Source organism: Semicossyphus pulcher, unplaced genomic scaffold (assembly GCF_022749685.1).
Source record: "Semicossyphus pulcher isolate SPU_LCO1_2020_fin unplaced genomic scaffold, fSemPul1.0.p SCAF_10, whole genome shotgun sequence".
Classification (NCBI taxonomy): domain Eukaryota; kingdom Metazoa; phylum Chordata; class Actinopteri; order Labriformes; family Labridae; genus Semicossyphus; species Semicossyphus pulcher.
In genome coordinates this window covers 6548693-6571351 of record NW_027211604.1, presented here as the reverse complement: position 1 = coordinate 6571351, position 22659 = coordinate 6548693, and the positions used below count along the sequence as shown (strand labels likewise).

The window sequence follows — 22659 nt, the reverse complement described above, 5'->3', positions numbered from 1 at the left end:
CCGCGTTGACACGCTAGTCTCCGCCCCCTTTCCGGCGTGATGCTATGCTCCGTCGGTAACTTCTGACAATCAGCTTTTAAGTGGGTCTTCCCCGGGTCTGAAAAACCTGCATCAACACGCTAATTTTAGGTGGGAGAGGGGTATTAGCTAACCACCTACCTGCTCCAGCTTGTTCTTCCCTTTTTCCCAGGGTCCCATGTTCACTAACGTTGTAAAAGCAGCTAAAAAGAAAAACGGGAGTCAAACATATACCGTATATGCTTCCACATCTGCCACATGAAAGTTGCAAAATCTCCAAATCCAGACCTAAAAAACAAAAAATCTAATTTCCCAAAATGTCGACCTTTAAATAACAGGACCTCTCTTGACACTTTGTAACTACCCTGATGCCAAGTTGCTTCCTGACTCATAAACGCTCCGGCCTCTGCACGGTGTGTTTGGGTTCGCTGCTCTCCGTAAGGCCAGACAGGGTAAAAAGCTTTAAGTGCAGCGTATCGACTGAAGTGAGCTGCAGAGAGTTTTCACATGCCTGCAGCACTTTATCATCGCGGACATTCGAGAGAGGAGGTCGATCTAAAAACCACTACAAAGAGGCTTCAAGGTGACTATGAATTAAGAGGAGACAACTGTTAAAATAGGCTCTTCTCCTCAAGGGTTTGTTCTTCCTGATTTTAAAGTAAAAGAAAAGCAACACAGAAGCACGACTGCCAGAGGAAATGAGGAGTATTTAGTGACAGCGCGTAATGGATTTTAAACGCTTGACAAAAAAAGACAACATAAATCCCTGGTTTAATGAAGTAAACTGAATTAAAAAAGGCCTAATGGGAGTTTCCGCTTCTACAACATCAGTTTGAGTCCTTTCAGCCATCAGTATCCTTCATTCAGACAGACTGAGGCCCAGAGGCACACTCAGGAGAGAAGAGAGACAAAGTGCTGCTTGGATTTGATCTCAGGCCAGCTCTGAGTTCATACACACACACACACACACACACACGCAGCAGACTGAACCATTAAAATCTCTCTGAGCACTTACTTAGCACTGAATATCATGTAACAAGAAAAGTATTTTCAGACACACCTGCCCAGACTTCTCCTGACTCTGTGCTGAGCTGTGTCGATGGAAGGACTGGGAGGAGGCAGGCCAAGCATGTGAGGATCCTTCTCTACAGACACAGCTACATATGCAGAACGTTTGCAGCTCTATGTTGCCAGAGTCAGTTTGTTACCAGAGCAAAGGTACAGAACGTGAAAGCAATGAGGGTCCAAAATACTATAAACAATCCAAAAGCAAAAGAAATTCAGAAAAGATTTACAGGTGACGCACCCCCGTTTTGAATTCAACATGGTACATTCCACAACAAGGTTGGAGAGTAAATCAAACACTGGCTCGTTGCCATATTTTTTACCAGTTATTACCAGAAATGTCGAATAAATTCAGTTCTAAAAAATACATTTAAATTTCCATTTGCTGTGACACCAACTGACACAGTGCTATTTCCCTATATTCAGCCACACTAGCACCTCAGTAACAGACAGAACAGTGCTTTGAGCTAAATGCTAATATCAGCATGCTAATATGATCAGATTTACCATCTTAGTTAAACTTGTTAGTAATATCTCTGTTAGCAGTAAGCAAAACGTACAGCTAAGTTTGTGGGGATGTCAGTAGTATTGAATATATTTATTCATAAACAGAAAACAGTATTGGAGAAACCAAAAATGTTACTTAATAATTACATTAGATGTTAACTCGGCCGATGAACAAAGTTATAAGAATTCCTCCCGAGGGAGACATGACATCAATTAAATAGCTTTAAGATTTTTCAGTTTTAATAATCCTTCATTTATGAAGCCTTTGTTGTTGTAGCCTTTGTCAGAGGGCTGTTATTGAATACAAGATGCTCTGTTCTTTTCTAATGCTTTGAGAAGCACAAATAAAAATTGTATCTCCATCCATCAAGTTATCTTTCTAACAGAAATCTTTTAGACGGTTATCTCCAAAGCTAAGCAAGTAACAATCCATGTGCAGTCTTAGAGGAGTTAAAGAATATGTCAATGTATTGATGTACCAATGTTTTATTTGCTTTTAATTTGAATTGACTCCTGGACTTCCAACTGACCGTATGTGGCGGCCATTTTCCTTTGACATCATGCTAGGGACGGGAGAATAAAATGCTGTTATAAGTCATATACTGTAGATCACACAGCTGTAAAGAGTTCAACTTGATAAGCAACTGAAAAGACGTTTAACAGTGAAAAGCTGGAGGGAAATAAGGTCATATTTCAGGATAAAACAACATACTGGATAACCCATTAGCTATCGTCTCACAACAGCTAATCTTAGTATCCAGGAAATGACTAAATAATATCACCACAAATTTGTTAAAAGCTAATATTACTGTTTAGTAGTTTTACAGGATATAATAGAAAAGGCTTAAATTCCTAGCTAGCATAATGTTTGCTTAAAGTAATAACTAGTAAATGCAGCCTACTTACTAGCTAACATAATGTTATGTAGAAAGTGCTTGAATGCTAATGTTAGCATCTCTAAAGGTAACTAATGGGTTAACAAATATCTGGTCATATAAAACAACATACTGGATAACCTGTAAGCTATCGATCGACAACAGCTAATGGTAATATCCAGCCAATTAGTAGATAATATTAACGTTAGCTACGTCTTTGCTAAAAGCTAATACTACTGTTTGGTAGCTTTAGCTTGTAGCTGGAACAAATAACTACCTATACTTATACTAGCTAACATTATGTAATGTTATTTAGTAAGTGCTTGAATGCTAACGTTTGGTGTTAATGGGTCTAAATGTAACTAATGGGTTATCAAATGTGTTGTACTTAGAAATGCGGACAGATTTCCTTCCAGATTTTCACTTTGAATCGTCTTTTCAGTTGCTTATTTATGTCACGTACAATCTGAAATAAAATGAGGAAAATGGGCACTGTGTGACTATGGTAAAAGAGCATCACTAAAACGTATTAAATGTCAGTATAACGCGAGGTGTGACCCTACGACATGAAGTATTATCAACTGGAACTACAATTCTGCGTGACCCCAGGCGTGTACTACGGTACATCGTGACATTCTTTTACAGAGTTTCCATTGAACTACACTGGTCAAAATAAGCTATGATTTAATTTTTATATAAAACAAAATAATTTCACACCAAGTTCCATTTTGCATCACATGAGCTTCTCCAGCTGACAGGCCAGTTATTATTCTAAATCATTTATACTGTGGCTGTCGCACGAAGAGCATTTCTTTTCAGGGAACTAAAAGCTCCTTTGTTTGTTTTATACTGTTGGTTTGTGAAATCCGTGCTCAGTGCCACCTCTATCAGCTACTGGAGCCAGAATATCCTCATGTAGCCCACAGTAACTGCACATGGCCAGCACGCTCTGCCAGTCCTAGCATCATAAAACTGTGTGGTGGCTGTGTTTTCAGATGATTGAAGAAAGGGTGCCGCTACATCGATGCATCAGACAGTGTCAGCAGCACTGGGAGGTCAGTACATTTAAAGGGTCACTTCACTGGTATCCTGGTTCTGATGTCATTCCTTAAAAATGAAACATTAGAAACATGCTCATTTATAAACACAATGATGACTGTATCAGGGTTTCTGTACAATAACAGAAAGTTCAAACCTGGATTATGATGTTTTCATGCGTCAGCGTCCTGTTTTTTCACTCCAGGTAGCATATACAGGTTTATTCAAACCAGGATAAGTGTGCACAGGCTTTGATGTTTCAATGCCAGCATTCATCTTGGTGTGCAGATGGTTTGTTGTCCATGTGCTCAGGGTTTTAATTTGGTCTTAGAAAATTGTGCCACAGACCCAACACATTCCCGTTTAGCCAGTGTAATACAGAGACTTCACTGTGAGCCATTTCCTTAATAATAATAATAATAATAATAATAAATTTATTTCTATAGCACCCTTTTAAAACAAAGTGATTTGCATTAAACAACAGTAGATCAAATTATAGGTACGGTTTCCATTCATTCATTATCTATACCGCATATCCTGTTCAGGGTCGCAGGGGGCTGGAGCCTATCCCAGCTGTACACCCTGGACTGACCGCCAGTCAATCACAGGATGGGCACAAAGAGACAGACAACCTCTCACGCTCACATTCACACCTACAGGCAATTTTAGAGTCACCAATGAACCTAACGAGCATGTCTTTAGACTGTGGGAGGAAGCCGGAGTACCTGGATGCACGGGGAGAGAACATGCAAACTCCACACAGGCCAGCCGAACCTGGAACCTTCTTGCTGTGAAGCAACAGTGACATCAGTTTCTTTAGTGGAATTTAGTGCCTATTACAATGACTTAAAGCAAGTTTGGCGTTCAGTAAAGCAGGTCAAACAGGTTACAGGGTCAAACTGTTACAACAATTCAAGTCCAACATTGAACTGCACACTGAACACCTGGATGAAGCTCAATAAGAATACGACAAGAAAACTACATGTAGTTTTTATCACTTATCAATTGAACATATTGATTTGGTGCAAACTTCAAGACCTTTCCTAAAATATGAAACATATTCTTGTATGTGGTAAATGTTGGTGTATGTGCTGAAAGAAAATGGAAAGACACATGTTCTCTTTTCAGTTGATTTTGTATTTTTTATTGAATAAATGATTTTAAAAGGTAATAACAATGTTTAAAACTACATTATCTTCACAGCCATTGCTTACATACTCAGATAACCCATCTATATATATTCTTTCAACCCTCCCACACTTTTCTTTTGCAATTTTTTTTGCTAAAATTTCTTTTTTTTTTCTCTTATATTTTTTTTTGTGTGTGTTTATTTTTGTGTTTTTTTCTCTTTTGGAGTCATACTATCATAATAAATGCCCATTTCAAGTTGCGTCACACTAACAGCAATTCAATAGGAAAGGAGGAAGGGTCTAGCTCTACAGGGGATGGATTTGAAGTTCCCAGTTCATATTATTCCATCAACATTTTTCAAGTTACTATAAAGCAGAAAAAAAAAAAAAGTTCCAAAAATCGAAAGGAAAAGAAATAAAAGTTGGTATGAGGAGTTACACCAGGCAACCCTCCCAGCCCATCAGGCCACTGCAACAGAAAAAAGTCATTTGTACAGTGACACGTCTTAGAAGTCAGTGTCTCAAAAATTCAGAACATAGAAAACCACTAAAATAATTTTGAAACTAGATCCAAAATATTCTTTTGAAAAGAATTTATTTTGATGTACAAAAACAGTCATTTTCTTTTTTTATTTGCGTTTTTTTCTTTAAAGATTTTCTTAATAAAAGTTTCAAACACAAGTTTATTGTAGTTCTTATTTCATTTGTCATTATCATTATTATTATTGATTCATTTATTCTTTTTTTTTTATTCATCTATCAGTGCGATTGTTTACCAGTGCAGCTACTGGGTCCAGAGTAAAGAAAACAGGCTTTTTTCATCTTTAATGGCATAAAAAATAAGGAAAAATCCATCTTTTGTACAAAGTATAACTGCTGGTCTTTAGGGAAAAAAACATTTATAAACCCATAAAGCTAGGAGGCACACCATGGGATTTTCATTTTTGTAAATTATAGCAATACTAATAATAATAATACTAATAATAATAATAATAATAATAATAATAATAATAAACAAAACAAGTAACAACAATTTGCAACCATTTTTAACCATCGGTGACGCCATGAACGGCGTCAGAGATAGACTCAATGAAAATTCATTGAAAAAATTGGGTTGCTTCATAAGTCAAGACAGTTGAGAAATCGCACAAAAAAAATAGACATAAAGAACATTTTTGTCAATTGCAGGGGTGTCTTTTGGAAGGACAGGAAGCCAGGCCTGAAGAGCAGCATTTGGGCATGGCCGCTGGCATCTTTGGTTCAGTCAAACATACGAAGGTAACACGAGCTTGAGCATTCCTCGAAATATGAGGATGACCACGCTGGGAATGCTGAGGCTGATCTCTAACCCTGGTATGGAACCAAAACACTATCTGCTACAACAAACTACTAATGTCGCTCCATAACGTCCCATGAGGTATCAATGCTTTTAAAACAGTTAATCAGTACAGAAGCAGGACTATTTTCTGCGTGTTCTACGTAAAACATTAACTCTGCGTCCCGTTTTAGGAGATGCTCGCCTTCACAATAGTCTGAGAGCGGCTGCGGAGGCCTCGACGACGAGACCTTTCACAAGTCCACATCTCAAGCTTTTACCTTTTCAGAAGAGGTCAAACGATTCAGCAGCTAACGGAAAACGGAGGACGTGCTCTGAAAAAGCAGCATCCAGCCTTCCAGGAGAGGCAACGACCACTACTACCTGCCACCTTCTACCGAACGACACACACGTCACGCCTGGACAAACTAGGCCATGAGGTCGGGCCACAGTGTGGGGAGTTATCGAGGGGAGGGGAGGCTACGTGTGACTTCTTGTCCTTTCAAACCTGCAAGGGGTGTTGACTTGCACTGGTAGGAAAAAAAAACACCTGTTGAACAGATCTGCATATATCAAGGATAGTAAAGGTAACACATGTAGGATTTTCTCTAAATATACTGCTGTTAAAATGTAATAACGGCCTCTGACAGTACATTCATAGCCCCTGTGGTGAGTTTGCTGCAGGGACTACTTCTTCTTCATTAGTAAGATATCAGTCTGTTTTCCCATAGGGAATTGATCCCAAAATCACCCACGCTGGACTTAACGAAAGGGGCTACTTTTGTTAACGGTGATGAACACATCCTTCAGTATTTTGACGTGCCGTCACGACTCATTTCACAGCAATATACGACAGAGAGAATCTTACATGCAGCATCTTTAAGTATGATATGATCAATGAGTCCGCATGACCAGTCACGAGCTGTGACCACCCCAATATGAGGTCCGATAGCACCATATTTGTCTTTTAAATCTCTTAATGGTTAATAAGAGTGTCTAAGCCATAGATCAAGCATATCATGGATAAAACCATAGGTCTCATACTCATACATACATGCAACTAAAGACATTGCATGTGTATACAAAGACATATATGTAAAAGAGCATGGTCAATTTGGTTTTGCAGCAGAAGAATTCAGGTTGTGCTGTATTAAATGGACCAGGAAATGGACGCCTGACTGTTCCTCCGGGGCTTTATGTAGTGTATTTATCTTACTAGAGGTATGAACATTAAGGGTAACACCACCACAGTGTCCGACATTATCTTAACAGAGTGTGAGTGTGCGTGGGGCTTTCAGAAGAGAAAGAATAGAGGACCAGCAGCTGGATCAGACGTGAGGAGACAGCAGGCATACGGGAGCCTCCATGAGAAAGTTTTATCGCATTCAAGTGAGGAAAACATCATGTGAGTTCCTTTCCTACACTGTGGTGTGAAGATGAGCCGGGAATGAGCAGACCACGGGACAGAGGAACACTCAGCGCGTCATCTACTGGCCCATCGTTTAATAAATCATTCATTTAAGGCAACACAACTTAAATCTGGGTCATTTCGGGTTACTGTGGATGGAGTGCCAAAAGCCCTTGACGTTTTTGCATAAAGAAAAAATAACCTGTCAGTTAGTAAAGGCTGTTACGAAGAAAGATGTTGGTCAAGTAACAAGAACCTCTCAAAATTTTCCAGTTAGCAAAACTAAAACTGACCCCAAAGCGAGCGGACCACGTCGAGATCCTCATGAGTTCAAACATTCTGGAAAGGAAATCCGACTAGCCTAACGTGTGTGGATGTGACTCACAACAACGAGGAATATCAGGGTGGGAAATGGCTTCTTAAGTCCTTACAAAGCCCTGGCTTTTAATGTGTAGACCTTAACTGCAGGCCAACCGGCCCCATGCAAAGATTCGGCTCTAACTCGACTGTGTTTGCTCTAACCTACGGCCAAACAGCTGACAAAACAGACCGCGTCTCGAACACTTCCTGTGCCGAGGACGCGCAGAGCGACGGGATCTCGCTGAACAGCAGAGAGTTTAGAGGAGAGAACGGTGGAGGTGCAGCTTCAACGACTAAATCGACTACCTGCACGGTGACATGCGCTCGACATGACACAAACATGTTAATTAGGTGACTTTCTTTGTGCGTCTTAGTGGTGTGTCTTCATTCAAAAATGACAGTTTTTAATACATCATACTTAGTGGACGAGTGACAATGGTTAGCTATAATCTGAAGAGGCAAGACAATGTTTCCACTACGACACGGGCAATATACAAGACATCCGACAAATGAGTGAAACCGACGAGCATTCAGTGGTGCAGCCTTGTCTGAGGCTGGCTGGTGTAAAAGTTTGCATTCAGAGGTTTGATGAATGAACATATTAGAGGCTACCAGTCAAGTGGCACCGAATGCAAACACTTCAAGCCAACAACAGACGACTTTTACAGAGTGTAGAGTAAAAAGAGAATATGGCTTTGAGTAGTTATAGCGCGTCCCTGTCGAGTGACTCCCTGCCAGTAAACTCACACACCAACAGACACTTGATTTCAATGACAGCATTTTTCATGCGTTTTCTTCTCGGGATCTGTAGCTACGCCTGCTCCTTCTCTCCGACGCGGGCGATCAAACCCACTTATACATCCACTAATCACTGGTGTGGACATGATTATCCTCAGACAAAATGGCTTCCTCCACTTTAACGTCAAAATTTGGAAAAGCTCAACAAAAAAAAAGGGAACAAAGCTAAAACTCTCAACTAAGAAACGCTGTTCAAGGTTTACAGGTCCAACACAAAACACTCCAAAAATCACTTTAGGGAATCTTTAGGGGAAAATTCAATTTCTAATTCACTCTACTGTTTTAGTGGGGGACCAAAATCTATATCCACACACAGAAATACACACACGATCGTGAGCTCCAACAATAAACACTGCCAGCCAAGGCCGGTCAAAGGGCATCACAATCCTACAAGCTATACTTTGGAGTATACAGATCCCTATATATAGTCCCGACTACATCACTACAAGAGTTTACAAGGCGAACACAACCTCAACAGTCACTCTGTTTTTTTGAGAGGAATCAGAAGAGACGACACAGCCTTTGACAACTGCAGTTACCTTGCTACATGGTTCACATGTCAGGAGAGGAAATTAAAAGAAAAGGAGGAAAGAAGAATTTTTTTAGTTAATGTCAATTTGAAGCAAAGCCTGAACAATATAAGCGCGAGACTAATCCACCCTATAAGAGACCTCCTTCCATCCACAGAATCAAACACCTGATTAGGTTTGCTGAAAATACGCAGGATTAATAAAATTTTAATTTTCAAAAATAAGAATGAAGGGGGGTTATAGATCGAGGTTTACATATGCTGCAAAAACTTAACCACAGGCAAAGAAAAAGAAGAGTGGATTTCTTGCCGTAATCAAATGATGCTTCGTTGCCACCCGTTGCCATGTCAACGTCAGGTAGACGGCCAGCATGGCAACGGAAACTATCATCATAAAATGGTACAGTAGTAGAAATAGCTAGACCAGGAGGGGGCGGGCTCTCCTGGGAAAAGGTCCGCGGAGAGGTCCAATGATTGGTCATGCGGCTCGCTGTCAGGAATAATGGTTGTAGGGGGGTAGAGGGTGCCCAATGCCGTTCTGGTAGTGATGGTGCTGGCGGTGGGCGATGTACTCTGCATAACCCATCGTCATCTTCTCGCTACGGTACCTGGGAATGAAAACAGACGTGTGGGTGACAGACGGCTGGGCTTCATGTCATGTTAGGAAATGATGAACATCTGCTACGGTGGTCCTGTGAAATCTGTTCCACACGGATGAGTCAGTACGAGATTTATTAAGTCTTAATGAGGAATATTCTAGACTATTTAAGTGATTCTGCATCGCACATGGACAGAACAACAACAGACATGTTTAAAGTTCCCTTTTAACTGCTGGCAGAGTGCTGTTGTAGCCCACATATTTAAAGGGCCAGTTCGCCGATTTTCAACCTCAGTCCTATCATGCTATTATGGGGAGCTAATGCCATTATGGTAGGAAACAAATGCAATTTCACTCTGTACCTTTGGAGGACACTATCCGCTTCTCCAATGGGCCCTGGAAAACTGGGAGCTTGCTAAACTACACTTCCTCAATCTAGGACGCCAGCCTCTGATGTCATGTCTCGTTCAAAACCGTCAGGTTTGAGATGTAGACTGCAGACATATAGATTTGTTTAGACGATCCACGGGTATATTTTTGTCATATTTAGGATTCTGCACCGCTCTGAGACATTGCCTGCAGTGAAACGGTAGTATTTCACTCCAGCGTCTCGTCTCTCGCTGGGCCGTTCCTTTCAGAGGCAGGGGTGCAATGCACGCTAGGTGTTGTATGAATGTGGATTGGGCGAAACCACGAGCTGTTTGTACAACTTTCTCCACAGCTTTGGCGCCATTTTCAAATATTATTGCTTCCAACGATTACAGAGAACAACAGCTTTAACTGACAGTGGCGTTTTGCAGGGGAGAGTTGCTCCTTTAAGTGTTTAATGTTTAAAAGGGATGCTAGGGAGGGACTTGTGGATATTAATGTGCGTTGACAGCAGGCAGTGCCCCAGCTCCCATCAACTTTTAAACAAAAACAAGGGGACTATCTTTACAGCTGGGAGGTAGAAACGGCACAATACACCAGGACAATGAACTGTTCGAAAAGGGGCTGCAGGATATTGGAAAAAAACAGACAGAGTTCTCGTTTTCTAAGTTCGACTGTGAAAAAATACAGGAAATTGAACCAGATGAATGCTATGTGTCCGTTTTTGTTTTGTTTTTTTAAAAAGACTATTTTTTGGCCTTTGCCAGTGGACAGTGGATAGAGTGGGAAATGTCGGATGAGACGGGGGGATTGACATGCATCAAAGAGCTGAGGCTTGGAAGTTGAAGGCGGGGCTGCGTCGAGAACTGACATATCTATACATGGGGCGCGCATGTGTTTGAATCAACAATTAACAATCACACTATTTGTATATTGATTATTTTCCTTTAACAAAACAACCTCCCCACACACACACACACACACACACACACACACACACTTTCACCACACTTGGTTCGATCTCCTGCCAGCAACTCTGAAATCCGTGTGAAAAAGTCGAGAGTACAGATGGAGCGACGCGTCTTTCTAACTTCACAAATAGACTTGTGTGTCGCAGTTGTGTTACTTACATGACATCAATCATTTCTAACAGTGTTCAAATGTATGTTTAAACTACATGACCAGCCTGGTGACAGTAGCATTTTGAAGAGTAAGCTCGCTGTCTCTATGTGGTTGAGTGTAGTGTACACACTAAACACCACACCGTACATGTAGTGTATACACGCGCTCATAAGCCGCCATGCGTAACGGAAAGCCTGCCTCGAGCATCCAGGCAACCTCAGCAGCAGCGTTGTGTGCGTGTTTACAGTTTACAGGCGGATGGCACGCAGCCTCTGCATGCAAAGTGGACAGTTCACTCTGTGCTCTGGTGAAGGGCGGAACTAATGTAAAACCAGACTTTTCATATTAGTCATGGAAAATGAAGTGGATCGACTCTCAAGGAGAACATTAAGGAGAGTAGTTATTAATATATTTTGTAACATAAGCAATCATTCTCCTGAAAACATGCAAACAGACTGACTCCACTTTAAGCACATTGAATGGTAGATGACTTAAAGCATGTCAAAATGAGGACAACTCTTACACGCTAATGTGTATGATCGCTAGCTTTGGTCCAATCAAATACAGTTGTAATATTTCAACTTATGTGTGGGGAAATGAGTGTGATCTTACCTGGTTAACTTAATGGTCTTCCTGAAGTCATTTGTGATGGGAGCTTTGTAGCCTCCCTTTCGTAGTAAGGAATCTATGGTTTGAATGTGGTCCCAACCTTAATAAAACAGGGGTAAAATATCTTTAGAAATCCTGTAAAATCCACATGTAGCTCAACATCATATTGTCTTTACAGAAAGCAGACAAGGCTGCAATGTCAGGGACACATATGGCTCTCACCTTGCTCCTTTGCAACCTCTGGTAGGTAGGTGGCGGTGCGCTTTGATCCTTTTTCATTGAAAAACTCTATCCTAATACCGTGAACACCCACCTGGAATACAAAGCAGGCAAAGACAAAGAAATAATGTCATATTAAGCCAATACATTGCATTATCTAACAAAGTCAAAGTTGAAAAGCACAAAATGTTCTGTCTGTAAGCTTTCACACCCAGTGTTTTTGCATTTGTTCAAACTTGTTACACAGCAGGGTTAGAAGAATTTCAATACATTTCCAGCAATCCCTGAGCATTAGTCTTAAATGTGTCTCTTACCTCCCAGTCAAGGTAATCACCGACGTCTTCAAAGTTGGTGAGAAGAGACACTGAGCAGAAGAGGCGAGGCAGCTCGTCCCTCGTCATAGGGGGGAAGCGGCTGTCTTTAAGGGCACTGTGGAGATAAAAGCACAGAGGAAACAGCGTTGAGAGGAGAGGTGATTCAGAGGAGTTGTCACAGTCAAGTATCATGAGGCCTTATTGTTTGATGAATGTGTAGGAGGAGCTGAAATGCAATGCGCTCCAATAACCTTCCGTTTTAATTGAGTACATGTGATGAATGTCTAATACAGATGACCTATAGACATACAGAGGCCAGCGTGGTCGCAGCATGGGCTCACAGCAGCCCAGTGCTGTGTATAATGTGTGTGTGTAAACAATAGCAGCAAGGAGCCGTGTGTGTTTACATGTATTTGACAGGTCAGCTGTGTCTGCCCTCAGGTCAAGAAATGCTGCGAGCAAATTCTACAGCATGTTTTTACAGATAAGAGTGGCAGGTAAAAACGGCAAAAAGCTGCATGTTTAGCTCTGTACACACACCTGCCTGTTGCTATATCTAATTAGCTGAGTCATGTAATGGGGCACATGACTCTGGCTGGATCACCCAGTGATGCTCAGATCAACTGCAAATAAAGATTTATGTCACTGTGTCCGTATGAGCAATAAAACTAGACAAGGACTCTTTATTATCATCACAAGATTACATTTTTAAAACATATTTATATAACAGTCTACACATTACAGTTACAATAAAAGTTATAATTACATTTCATTTGTGTGACTGTTTGTCCTCTTAATGTCAGAGCCAGGCCATCGCAACCAAGATGAACCCCATGAAAGGGAGAAAGTTAGAACAAATTCTGTTGCTTAGACAGTATAACTGTTTGTTAATGAGAAATGCTTCCACATATACATTATATAATACCTGGGGGTTTTTCAATAAGAATCCTTACACAAAAAACCCTTAAAGGACAGTTTTTTTCTCAGGGATCAGGTATCAAAAAGATACAGGCTCAACACAGTGTTACAGCAAGCTACATGGATCAAACACAACAAAAGTAAATAAACAGAAATTATGTTTCTTGCAAGCATGCACAGGCCTACAATGTGTCATTTAGATTAGTCATTTTATTTCTAACAATCGTGCATGTGGTGTTTAAGCTGAAAAATACCGCTTACCTGGTAAGGGTGTACTCCCTGAGTCCTGAGTGCAGATTCATGGCAGAAAATGTACCTATACAACCCCTCAACCGCTTGTCTCTGCCTATTTTCCATGTGACAAACAGCGGGCTGAAAAACAAAAGAACACAACAAAAGACCACGTTAAATTAAAGCAGTTGGATTTCTATCACATTCACACCAGACGTACATTTTTATGTCCTACATAAAAGCTGGTTAACAGCACACATCAGTTTAGTATGCAGCAGTTGTTATTCACATTAGGCAGAATTGGCAAGATTGCCTTTTACATCATCACTTTTCATCCAAGAGTGCAGGCTTTTGTTCATAACATTGGGCCATCTGTGCATCCATGACTGGATAACTTATTCTTTCTACCCTTCATGAAGTTATTTTCCATCTGTTCTCTTCTGCTTTTGGTGAAATTGTTTCTTCTGTAAATTAGCCTCGGGAAAGTCGATGGGATGACACTGAAGAATTTCTTACATTAGATCAGATTAGATATCATGATAAAATCTACCACTACTTCTTTACCCAAATGTGTTAATGACGTTGAATAATCAGATTTAGCACTGCATAACAGGACCGATAATGCTCCAGCAGTGAACATGAAGATAATAATTCAAACTAACACTAAAGTAAATGTTTGGAAAGAAACTACTCGGTGTTGACATTTTTGTCAGGTATCAAAGCAGATCAGCAAAACCAGACACGATTGAGCCGTATAGTGCAAATAAGAACCTACATCCTTTTCCACATAGGACATCTTTGTGACCTTCTAGTGAAACAAATACACTCTGATGACTGCTCATGCTTTGATCAAGCTGTACTGCAGGAATTTATTAGTCACTCTGAAATTTTCCAGAGAAAACTCAGCAAAGAATGTAAGAAATATAAGGACTTTTATGGCGGTAAATACTTTTATTCCAAGAGCTGACAGTGGAATCAAAGACAGACATAAAAATGTTTTCTGTGGGAAACAATAACAATTCCCCTTTCATGACATGTGAATGGGTTCAATACCAGAACAAATGCTGGTACTTTAATACTGGTTCATAAATTATGTGTTTGTTTATTCATTAAGGCTTGAGCTTAAACTCCCACATTGTGATATAAAGAGGCTTTAAAAGTTAAATTGTACAAGAAAAGAAACATACGACACATTTGTCTTTGGACAATTTTAGATTTTATTTTTGTTTCTTCACATATGTAATAGTGTTTTGTAAAACCAAAATTACAAGATCTGATTCAATGATAGTAGTAACTTCAAAAAAAGCACAAAGGAACAAAACATTACAGCTACAGCACAGAGGTGCAGAGAGTGTAATGAAAAACAAAGAGGTGTCTAATGGTCACAATACGTTCTAGCATTTGATAACAATAAAACGATGTATTAACAAGGTAACATTACAGCAGCATAAGACAAACATGTTTATGTTCGCTTATAAAACAATACACATATATTCACTGATTAACCACGGTGGCACCATCAAACTATGCAACCATTCAAGTTAACTTAAGTTAGCTATCTTAATTAGCCGGATAGTTTTGCTAACATACCTGCAGCAGCGGTTCTTGCTAGTGTGGTCCGTTTCTTCTCTCAGTCAAAAGCCCCTTTTACACCGCCAGTTCAAAGCGGGATTATCACACTTCTGTTACGCCTCGTCTTCTATGTAAAACGCGCTGCGGAGGAACGGTGGGGCGAAGTCGTTAAGCCCGTGAGCCGCCATCGGAGGTTGTAAAAGAGGTGAAACAGCATCTGTGTAAACGGTGAAGCTGGCAGGGCGAAACAGCGCCGTGTCTGTGTTCAATGTAAAATGACAAAGGTGGCGTAATGGCGGAGCTTTGTTATGGCGCTGTGGCTGAACCACAATGCAAAAAGGGCTTAGATGAAGGAAAATATTTTTGGATGTTTGCTTTGTTGGCAGTCCTTGAAGCAGCTACAGTTGCACATCTTTAGACTCACAACCCTCAGCATGTGACCCTCCATTTGGAGGAGCAGACATGCTGCTTCTACTAAATGCCAACAACATGCAAGTCAGACAGCAGTCTAGAGAGCAAAAATAATAGTATTAAATCACACTGTGTCAAGTTAAAATTCAAGAAAAAATAAAGAGCACATTTGAAAGAAGCATGGGTTTCTGAATTTGAGTACCACTGTCAATCAAAATATATAACAAAATGAGCATTATCAGAAGCCTTCCATTGTTTAACCGGATTACTTCGTAGAGCACTGTGTCTATGTCAAGTGTGGTAGTTGTCTTGAGCATTTCAATAATTCAATCTGACAATGGCCCCAAGAGAAGGACACGCCGAGGACACCACAGATCATGAGAGGGAGTTTCTCTTTCTGGGGGAGTTTTCCCATTGGCGAGTTTTGGCCTACCACACTCTTTGTCATGACTGGCTGGTTTGGTGCAGACCTTGGTTTCACATGGTGAAGGTTAGAACCCAATGTTCAGTTTTTAAAAACAGACAGACTTAGGCTCAAACTGAATACGGTTTAATTATCTGAAAGAGTTTGGAAGTTTAAACATAGAAACAAACCAAGGAAAAAAATGATTTTTCTAGCCCTTTATGTGCACTTTCCTTTTCCACGAATATGTAAACTTTTATTGTATAGTTGAGAAAGTCAGCAGGAAATACTAATTTTTCCCTCATTAAATATGAGATGGGCCTTAAACTTTATGGTTAACAAAAAATACTTTGCTCAGGTAGTCTGAAAGTCAAAAAAAGCTGCCCCAGTCCTGACTAAATCCTTAGACCCTCTTGCGATGAGGCAATAATCCTGATTAGACACGTGACGTGGAGAGCAACAGAAAAAACTAAAACTAAAACAAAAAAAAAGGAATTACATTTGCTTTATTTAACACATGCATGAGGTTAGTTTTGTTTACACCAACGCCATGGTACAGTGAGCTATTTTCAACATGTCAGTTCATTGCCAGTGTTTGCCACACCACTGTGGGTCTTGACATATTTCTTTCTGAACGTGTACAGCCTTTCACCTGGAGTTCACTGGGTTTATATTGACATAGATTCCGGATAGAGATGTTGACAAATATTAAGGTTATAATTGTGTAATGAAAGGCCAGAACATTTTGGACTTCTGTCAAAAGTCAGCATGCCAAAAGCAGCAATCTGTTGAAATAACAGATTAATCAATCGGTGCCGTTTGAACTAAAAATGAAAAAATTGAGAACATGCAGAGTAAGAGGAGGTTTGTTTATTGTATACATATATAATGTGTTTGGGACTGCCCGGAAGCGCATTGGGAGTGCTGCCACAGTTTACATAAATACACATAGTTTAAAACCCACTATAAGCATTTTAAATCTGTGCAGCAGTGTATTTCAGTGTGTGTATAGTGAATTGTGGTGAAAATTTAGAGGCACAATTCTTTTGACTATTTCCATACATATAAACGTGGTCCTGATCAAAAAGTCTCTCTAAAGTTTCTTCAACCATTTCAGGTCGATAACCTGGAAAAGTCAGCTAAGGCTGCAGTTGTAAACAATCCCTCCACAGCATCTAATGTATGTTAAACGCCCGTAAAGTCGCGTGCTATCACATTACACAGCTTGTACAAGGTGGGGTCAATATGTTTCAGGGGGACGATGACGGGCAGAAAATATACATTTAGTAATCTTAATGTTAATTTTTTCATGACACGTGTTCATGAATGGTTTAAATGTTAAAACACGGTGTTTGCCACATTTTTAACGCTGTCAATTATGGGTGAATAACAAATGTGCCATAAAGAATAATTACGACTGCTGAGTACTTAGCAAGAAGAGCTTTTCTTTGTTGGTTGATGCTAAATCGGTTGTTACGGTTAGTTTCCTCTAACTAGACAGTCCGTTTACCGAACAAAACATTCTGTAAAACAATTAAGTAATATGAGCGGTTATCGGGCCATGTCAGTAGACAGGCTTTCAACACATTTAAAATCCTAATAATTTCTTAAAACTCACTAATGCCTTGTTGCTAAGCTAATGTAGCTTACCGCTAACAAAGCTAAGCTCGGTATGTGGCAATCCAGGGTTCAATGAGGGCAACTTACAAGATTAATAATGCTAACGTTAACTTTTAGTTTATTGTATTTTATCCGTTTAAATGGGCCATCTTCACAAACATAACTGCTATTGTTGACACAAAAAAATAAGCGATGTTATCTCACTCGTTCCACCCTTTCTATTAGCTTAGCTGAACGGCTAGCTAGTATTAGCGGACAGCTAACAGGCTTAGCTAACGTTAGCGAGGGGTATTTCAGTTTGACAAACAGTATCGGAAATTGTCAAGGACCGACATGAAATCTAATATTAACAGCGTACTCAACTCAGTAATAACTGACACACACGTTAACAGCAAATAATGTCATTCATTGTTAACATAAACGTTTGGTGAGAGCTGATGCAGGCCGGTGCAGACAGTCTCATCGACAAGGCCCGAAATTCAACTTAAATTAAGCTGTGATCGCGAGCTTTTCGCGTTTAATTCATTATGAGTGAAATGTTGTTTCGATGTGACAGTTAGTGCCCTGAACACTGAAGCAGAATCCAGAGGTAGACCCATCAAGTGTGCCGCAAAAGACATTTGTTTAAAGACCACTCAGATGAGCTTTGAGATGCAGCAAAACAACAAAAGAGAAAAATACTCACTAGGGATCGTTTGTAAACCTGGGTGTTCTCGGAGGTTGGTATCCGTACAGATGGCAATAAAGCACGTCAAAACAGAAGCAGCACATCTCCGCCGAGACGACCATTTTTCTGCCTCCACTTCCCGAACCAGGTCCCGCGCTGAGATTCGGGGAGAGGCCAGATGAAGTGTAACCGGTCGGGGCTGGGGACAGAGCGCTCGTGCCGCTGCTACCACTACTACTACTGCTGCCGCCGCTAACGTTACCCCCGGGTCCCCCCAGGCCGTTGGCTCTGCTCACGTTCGCCGCTGCTGCAACTGTCGCCGAGGAGCCAATCCCCAACTCCGAGCCACAATGTCCGGTTCCTGCCACCCCGCTTCCCGCCCCCACCCCGCCGGGACCCCCCGACCCGGGCGATCCCGACAGTTTCTGCTTCTTCACCCCGCAGCACCCGGCCGCCATCTTGGAACAATCTGCACCGACACACCGCTTCCGACCCATAACCGTCACCGCGGGAAGGGTGGGGGGGAACGCCGACCAGACGTAGAAATCCCACTGCGTTGATACGTACGACGGACAATACTCCACTTTCACTCTTTTATTTTTTTGTCGGACGACGAAATAAGCGATGTGGAGAGAAGACTGCAATGTCACCCTAGCGTTGCCTTTAAAAATGCGTGACTTCGCTACGCAAAATCCATAGCTGGATGAGCGTTTTTTCCATGGGTAGTCAGCCAGTCCAGCTTTGGACCTCGGTGTTCCAATGGATCACCGATAACGTCAAGTCCAGGCCAAATATCCACCCCTTCCCTCTAACACGACACCATCCGAGGCGATCTCAGTCAGGTCCCCGTAAACACACAAGTTCAGGGAGTGCACAGTCCGAACAGGCCGCAGATGACAGCACCCAGGCGGTCCAGATGTGAAGCAGACAGCCAGTGCGCTGTAGCCCCGCAGCACACCTCTCCAAGTGGAAGCCGGGAGCTTGAGTACGCAGGACCCATAAGCTTCAGCACAAATTGCGCACAATGTCTGGGGCAGCGTAGCTTCTCATTGCACCAGCTTGTTTGCTACAGCCTCACGAACTTCTAATTACACAACAGGCCCAGTATGTTGGAATTCCAGACACTGGGATAACGCAGAGTAAAATGGCATCTGACAATGCGGGGTTGGCATGGCACAATGAAACGCGTCAGCGCCGAGCAAGTCATTTCAGTACCAGCGTTAGCCCACAGTTTGCACCTGCATCATGTCTGCCTTTGGACCGGCTTTAGAAAAATCTCAATAACACCCCCGCGTCAAATGTAGAGCTGAAAGTTTTCAGTGTAGGATTGTTTGGAGGTTGTCATCCGTGTATGTGGATACATATAGAAGCGCATTATAGTCCGTGAGCCGTGAGAAATCCTCCGGGTTTGGCAACCCTCGCTCCGCACCCGTCCCTCAGCTGCTACCATTCAGTGCTGTTCGGGTAAAAGCCCTGTGATCAGTCTGTGGGCATCGGTGTCGTCGGCACTCCGGAAGCGGATTCAGAAACTGTGTTGCGCCCACTTGCTACACTTTCTGCGTAAGTTCTGTGGGTATCAAATTTGCAATTCAGAAGAAATTTACGGAACTGGGGAAGCATGCGCGCTCACGACGTGCATACGAGGGTGCGTGTGCGTGCTTGAAAAAGTATCCCTGAGCTATAAAAGGCAGAGTGGTCTATTGTTGAGATTTCTGAATGCAGTGAAGATTTGCTGAGGGGATGTATCCTTAAAGAAAGCATCTCTGGATTCAGATGAGGGTTATACAAATTATCTTTATAATAAAGCCTAATATTTCCTGCCATTCATTGCTACACATTCAGGGCCTCCTGACCACAGCTGATATGGGATCCTGACCAGTATCTAACTATAAATACTGTACAGTCATCCTGTCCATATCTACTCCACCCTCATTCAGAACCCCCTCTCCATTTAGTCACAAAATAAGCGTATCAGCAAAGAGAGCAGTGACCATGTTAAATGTCAGTATCAGTGAATAATACACATTGTAGGAACAGCTGATGATGACCATGCCCTGACTCATGATGCTGGGCTCAGCGTGCTGGAAAATGAAGACACTGTACGCCTGACAGAGTGAAATATCGCCTGGGTGGGTGGCATGATGGGGGCAGGGGGTCTCAATCTCTGGATGCTAAATATAACATATCAACATTGAAATTCATCTGTTTTCCCTCCCTCAAATGCGTTTAAAATACTTCTAAATAATATACATTTCAAACTAAATGTGTTGGCTGATAACTGTTAGTCTGCTGAATCAATGCAGAATAAAGCCACAAATGACAGTTTTTAATTTTTCATTGAAAATTAATGGAAATGTTTCATCAAATATTTATTTGATTGTTAGTCAGCCTTCTTCGAGGTTTATGGTCCATATTAGATTGAAAACTTTGGCAGAGCTGCACACTTTGGGGGAAATGATTAGGTCAAGAAAGTGTCCAGACAATTTGACTTCACACTTCTCAGAGGACGGGCCTCCCTGCTGCAGCATTTAAAGCCTGGCTGGTGAGATGAGGGTGTATATGATTTTAAAAATGTAGCCTGTAACATCCTCAGCGCTATTAACTTTATGTGTGCTGTTGATTTTAATAACACGTTCAGTGCCAATGAAACAGATAAATGTCTTCAATATTGCAGCGCCCCAAAAAAGTGCCTGTGCTTATATTAAATTCATCCCGAGGTTAATGTGCCTTCAGTGTCCATTCGCTTCGTCTTTACCCCCATTTGCTGTCAAGTCCAGACATAAATGGTTTTATTATCTGTGCCCGAGCAGCGAGCAGTTACACACAGACACCCTCCCGTAACGTGCCTCACGACTGACTCAGCACTATGCTTCCAGCCTGGTTTAAAATGTGCTGCTAATTATTGTTGGCTCTTGTATAGCGACTGAGAATTTGCCTGGTAACAGACCTCCCTGAGCAGACTGAATCGGGAGAAATAGCATTATTTTAAGCAGGCGTTTGAGGGTAACCACCGTTCTTCTGCATGAATGCTCTGTTTTCTTTCCAGTTTTAATAAATCCAGAAACTTCACACTGAAATTGTTGTGCTAACTTGTCTGATATGGATAAACTTGTTTTAAAACATATTTTGGTTTCTTTATAAATTGGTCATGTACCCATCAGCACTTTCCGTAACAAATGGCAGCTAAGCCCTTGAAATTATTGCACTGAGAAACCTTCATTGACTTCCAGCTCAGTACAGAACTGACTTCAGAATACTACTTCTTGTCTATAAAGCTCTTAATGGTATGGCGCCTCAAGATCTCTCTGACCTGCTCACTGGCTATATCAGATCCCTCACATCATCAGGTATGAACCTCCTGAATTTACCTCAAGTTAAAACCAAAGCAGGTGAAGGTACATTTAGTCACCATGGTGACGAACAAATTGCCTCCTGACCTGAGAGTTGTGGAAACTTTATGTTCTTTTAAAAGCAGACTTAAAGCGTATGCTTTTCTCTCATGCCTTTGGCTGTTTGTTTTTGTGTGTTTTGGGTGTGTATGGACTTGTGTGCAGGGGCGGATCCAGAGGGCCAGGGGTGGCCTGGGCCCCCATTGAAATGTGATTGGCCACCCCAGGTGCTACCCCAAAATCTAAACAAGGATCAGCTCTTTACCTCGTCAGAGGCAGGACTTATGTTAATATCAACATTTAGGGCTGTTTTTGTCCTTAAAGTCAAGGTGAAATGAAAAATTTCCTTTTAATCCTTTTAGATCACATCCCCGGTAATATTGTGCATCCATTTGACAATATAGGCCAAAAAAAATACAGAAAATCCATTTCTCCGTATTCTTATATCAATGCGCTTTTCTTCCGGTAAAACTAAATTTGACGCGTGCTTACGCAAGTTAGCACCAAACAATTTCAACCAATCAATCTGTAACATTTAGCCGCAGAGCATGAAGAATGCTCGGTCAGTTAGCTAGCTACTGCGCTGTGGAGAACGTCTGTCTACGCCCACTTCTCATCGATCAAATCAAATCCCTCTAATGATATGTCCCGCCTGCACGTCCTGTTTCACTCGGAAATACGTCACGACACGGAAGCTAGATACTCTCGAAATGCCGTTTCAGCTCAACTTTAAAGAATAAAGCTTAGAGGATTTATATGTTGCCACTGTTACTTTTTCAAAGTAAAAATATACACAGGAATATGACATCTTTTAGATGCTTGAATGTTGTAATAGATATGATAAGTGGAGGTAGAAAGGGTAAATAAATGCTATTCATTGTGATCTAATAGAGACAGGGCAGGGAGCGTAAGACCTGTATTTTGTGTGTGTGTGTTGTAAGGGTTGGTACATTTGTATGAAATGTGCTCTACAACTAAAATTGAATTGAAAACATTTTTTTACTTTGTGTACTTAAACAGTGATTGTTAGGTTTCTCATTTATTCATTTTATGATAACAGGGCCTTCCAAGGCTCATGCATTTTTAGGGTTGGATGCTGTAAGCACGAGTCCCAGGGGCCACCAAACCTTTTTGATGGCCAAAATGTAAACATGTGTGAAAATGATACAGAATA

The 22659-nt window shown here is 41.3% G+C and overlaps 1 protein-coding gene across 1 annotated transcript; it reads right to left on the bottom strand.

Annotated features, from left to right (window-relative positions):
* Positions 1–4549: 4549 nt before the first annotated feature.
* ammecr1 (AMMECR nuclear protein 1) lies at positions 4550–18974 on the bottom strand. The gene is made up of 6 exons (XM_069673680.1): positions 18115–18974; positions 13454–13564; positions 12275–12389; positions 11964–12054; positions 11745–11841; positions 4550–9651 (listed from the first exon to the last, which is right to left on the bottom strand). The coding sequence occupies exons 1-6, from the start codon at positions 18591–18593 to the stop codon at positions 9537–9539; spliced, it is 1008 nt and encodes a 335-aa protein (XP_069529781.1). The 5' UTR covers positions 18594–18974; the 3' UTR covers positions 4550–9536.
* Positions 18975–22659: the final 3685 nt, after the last annotated feature.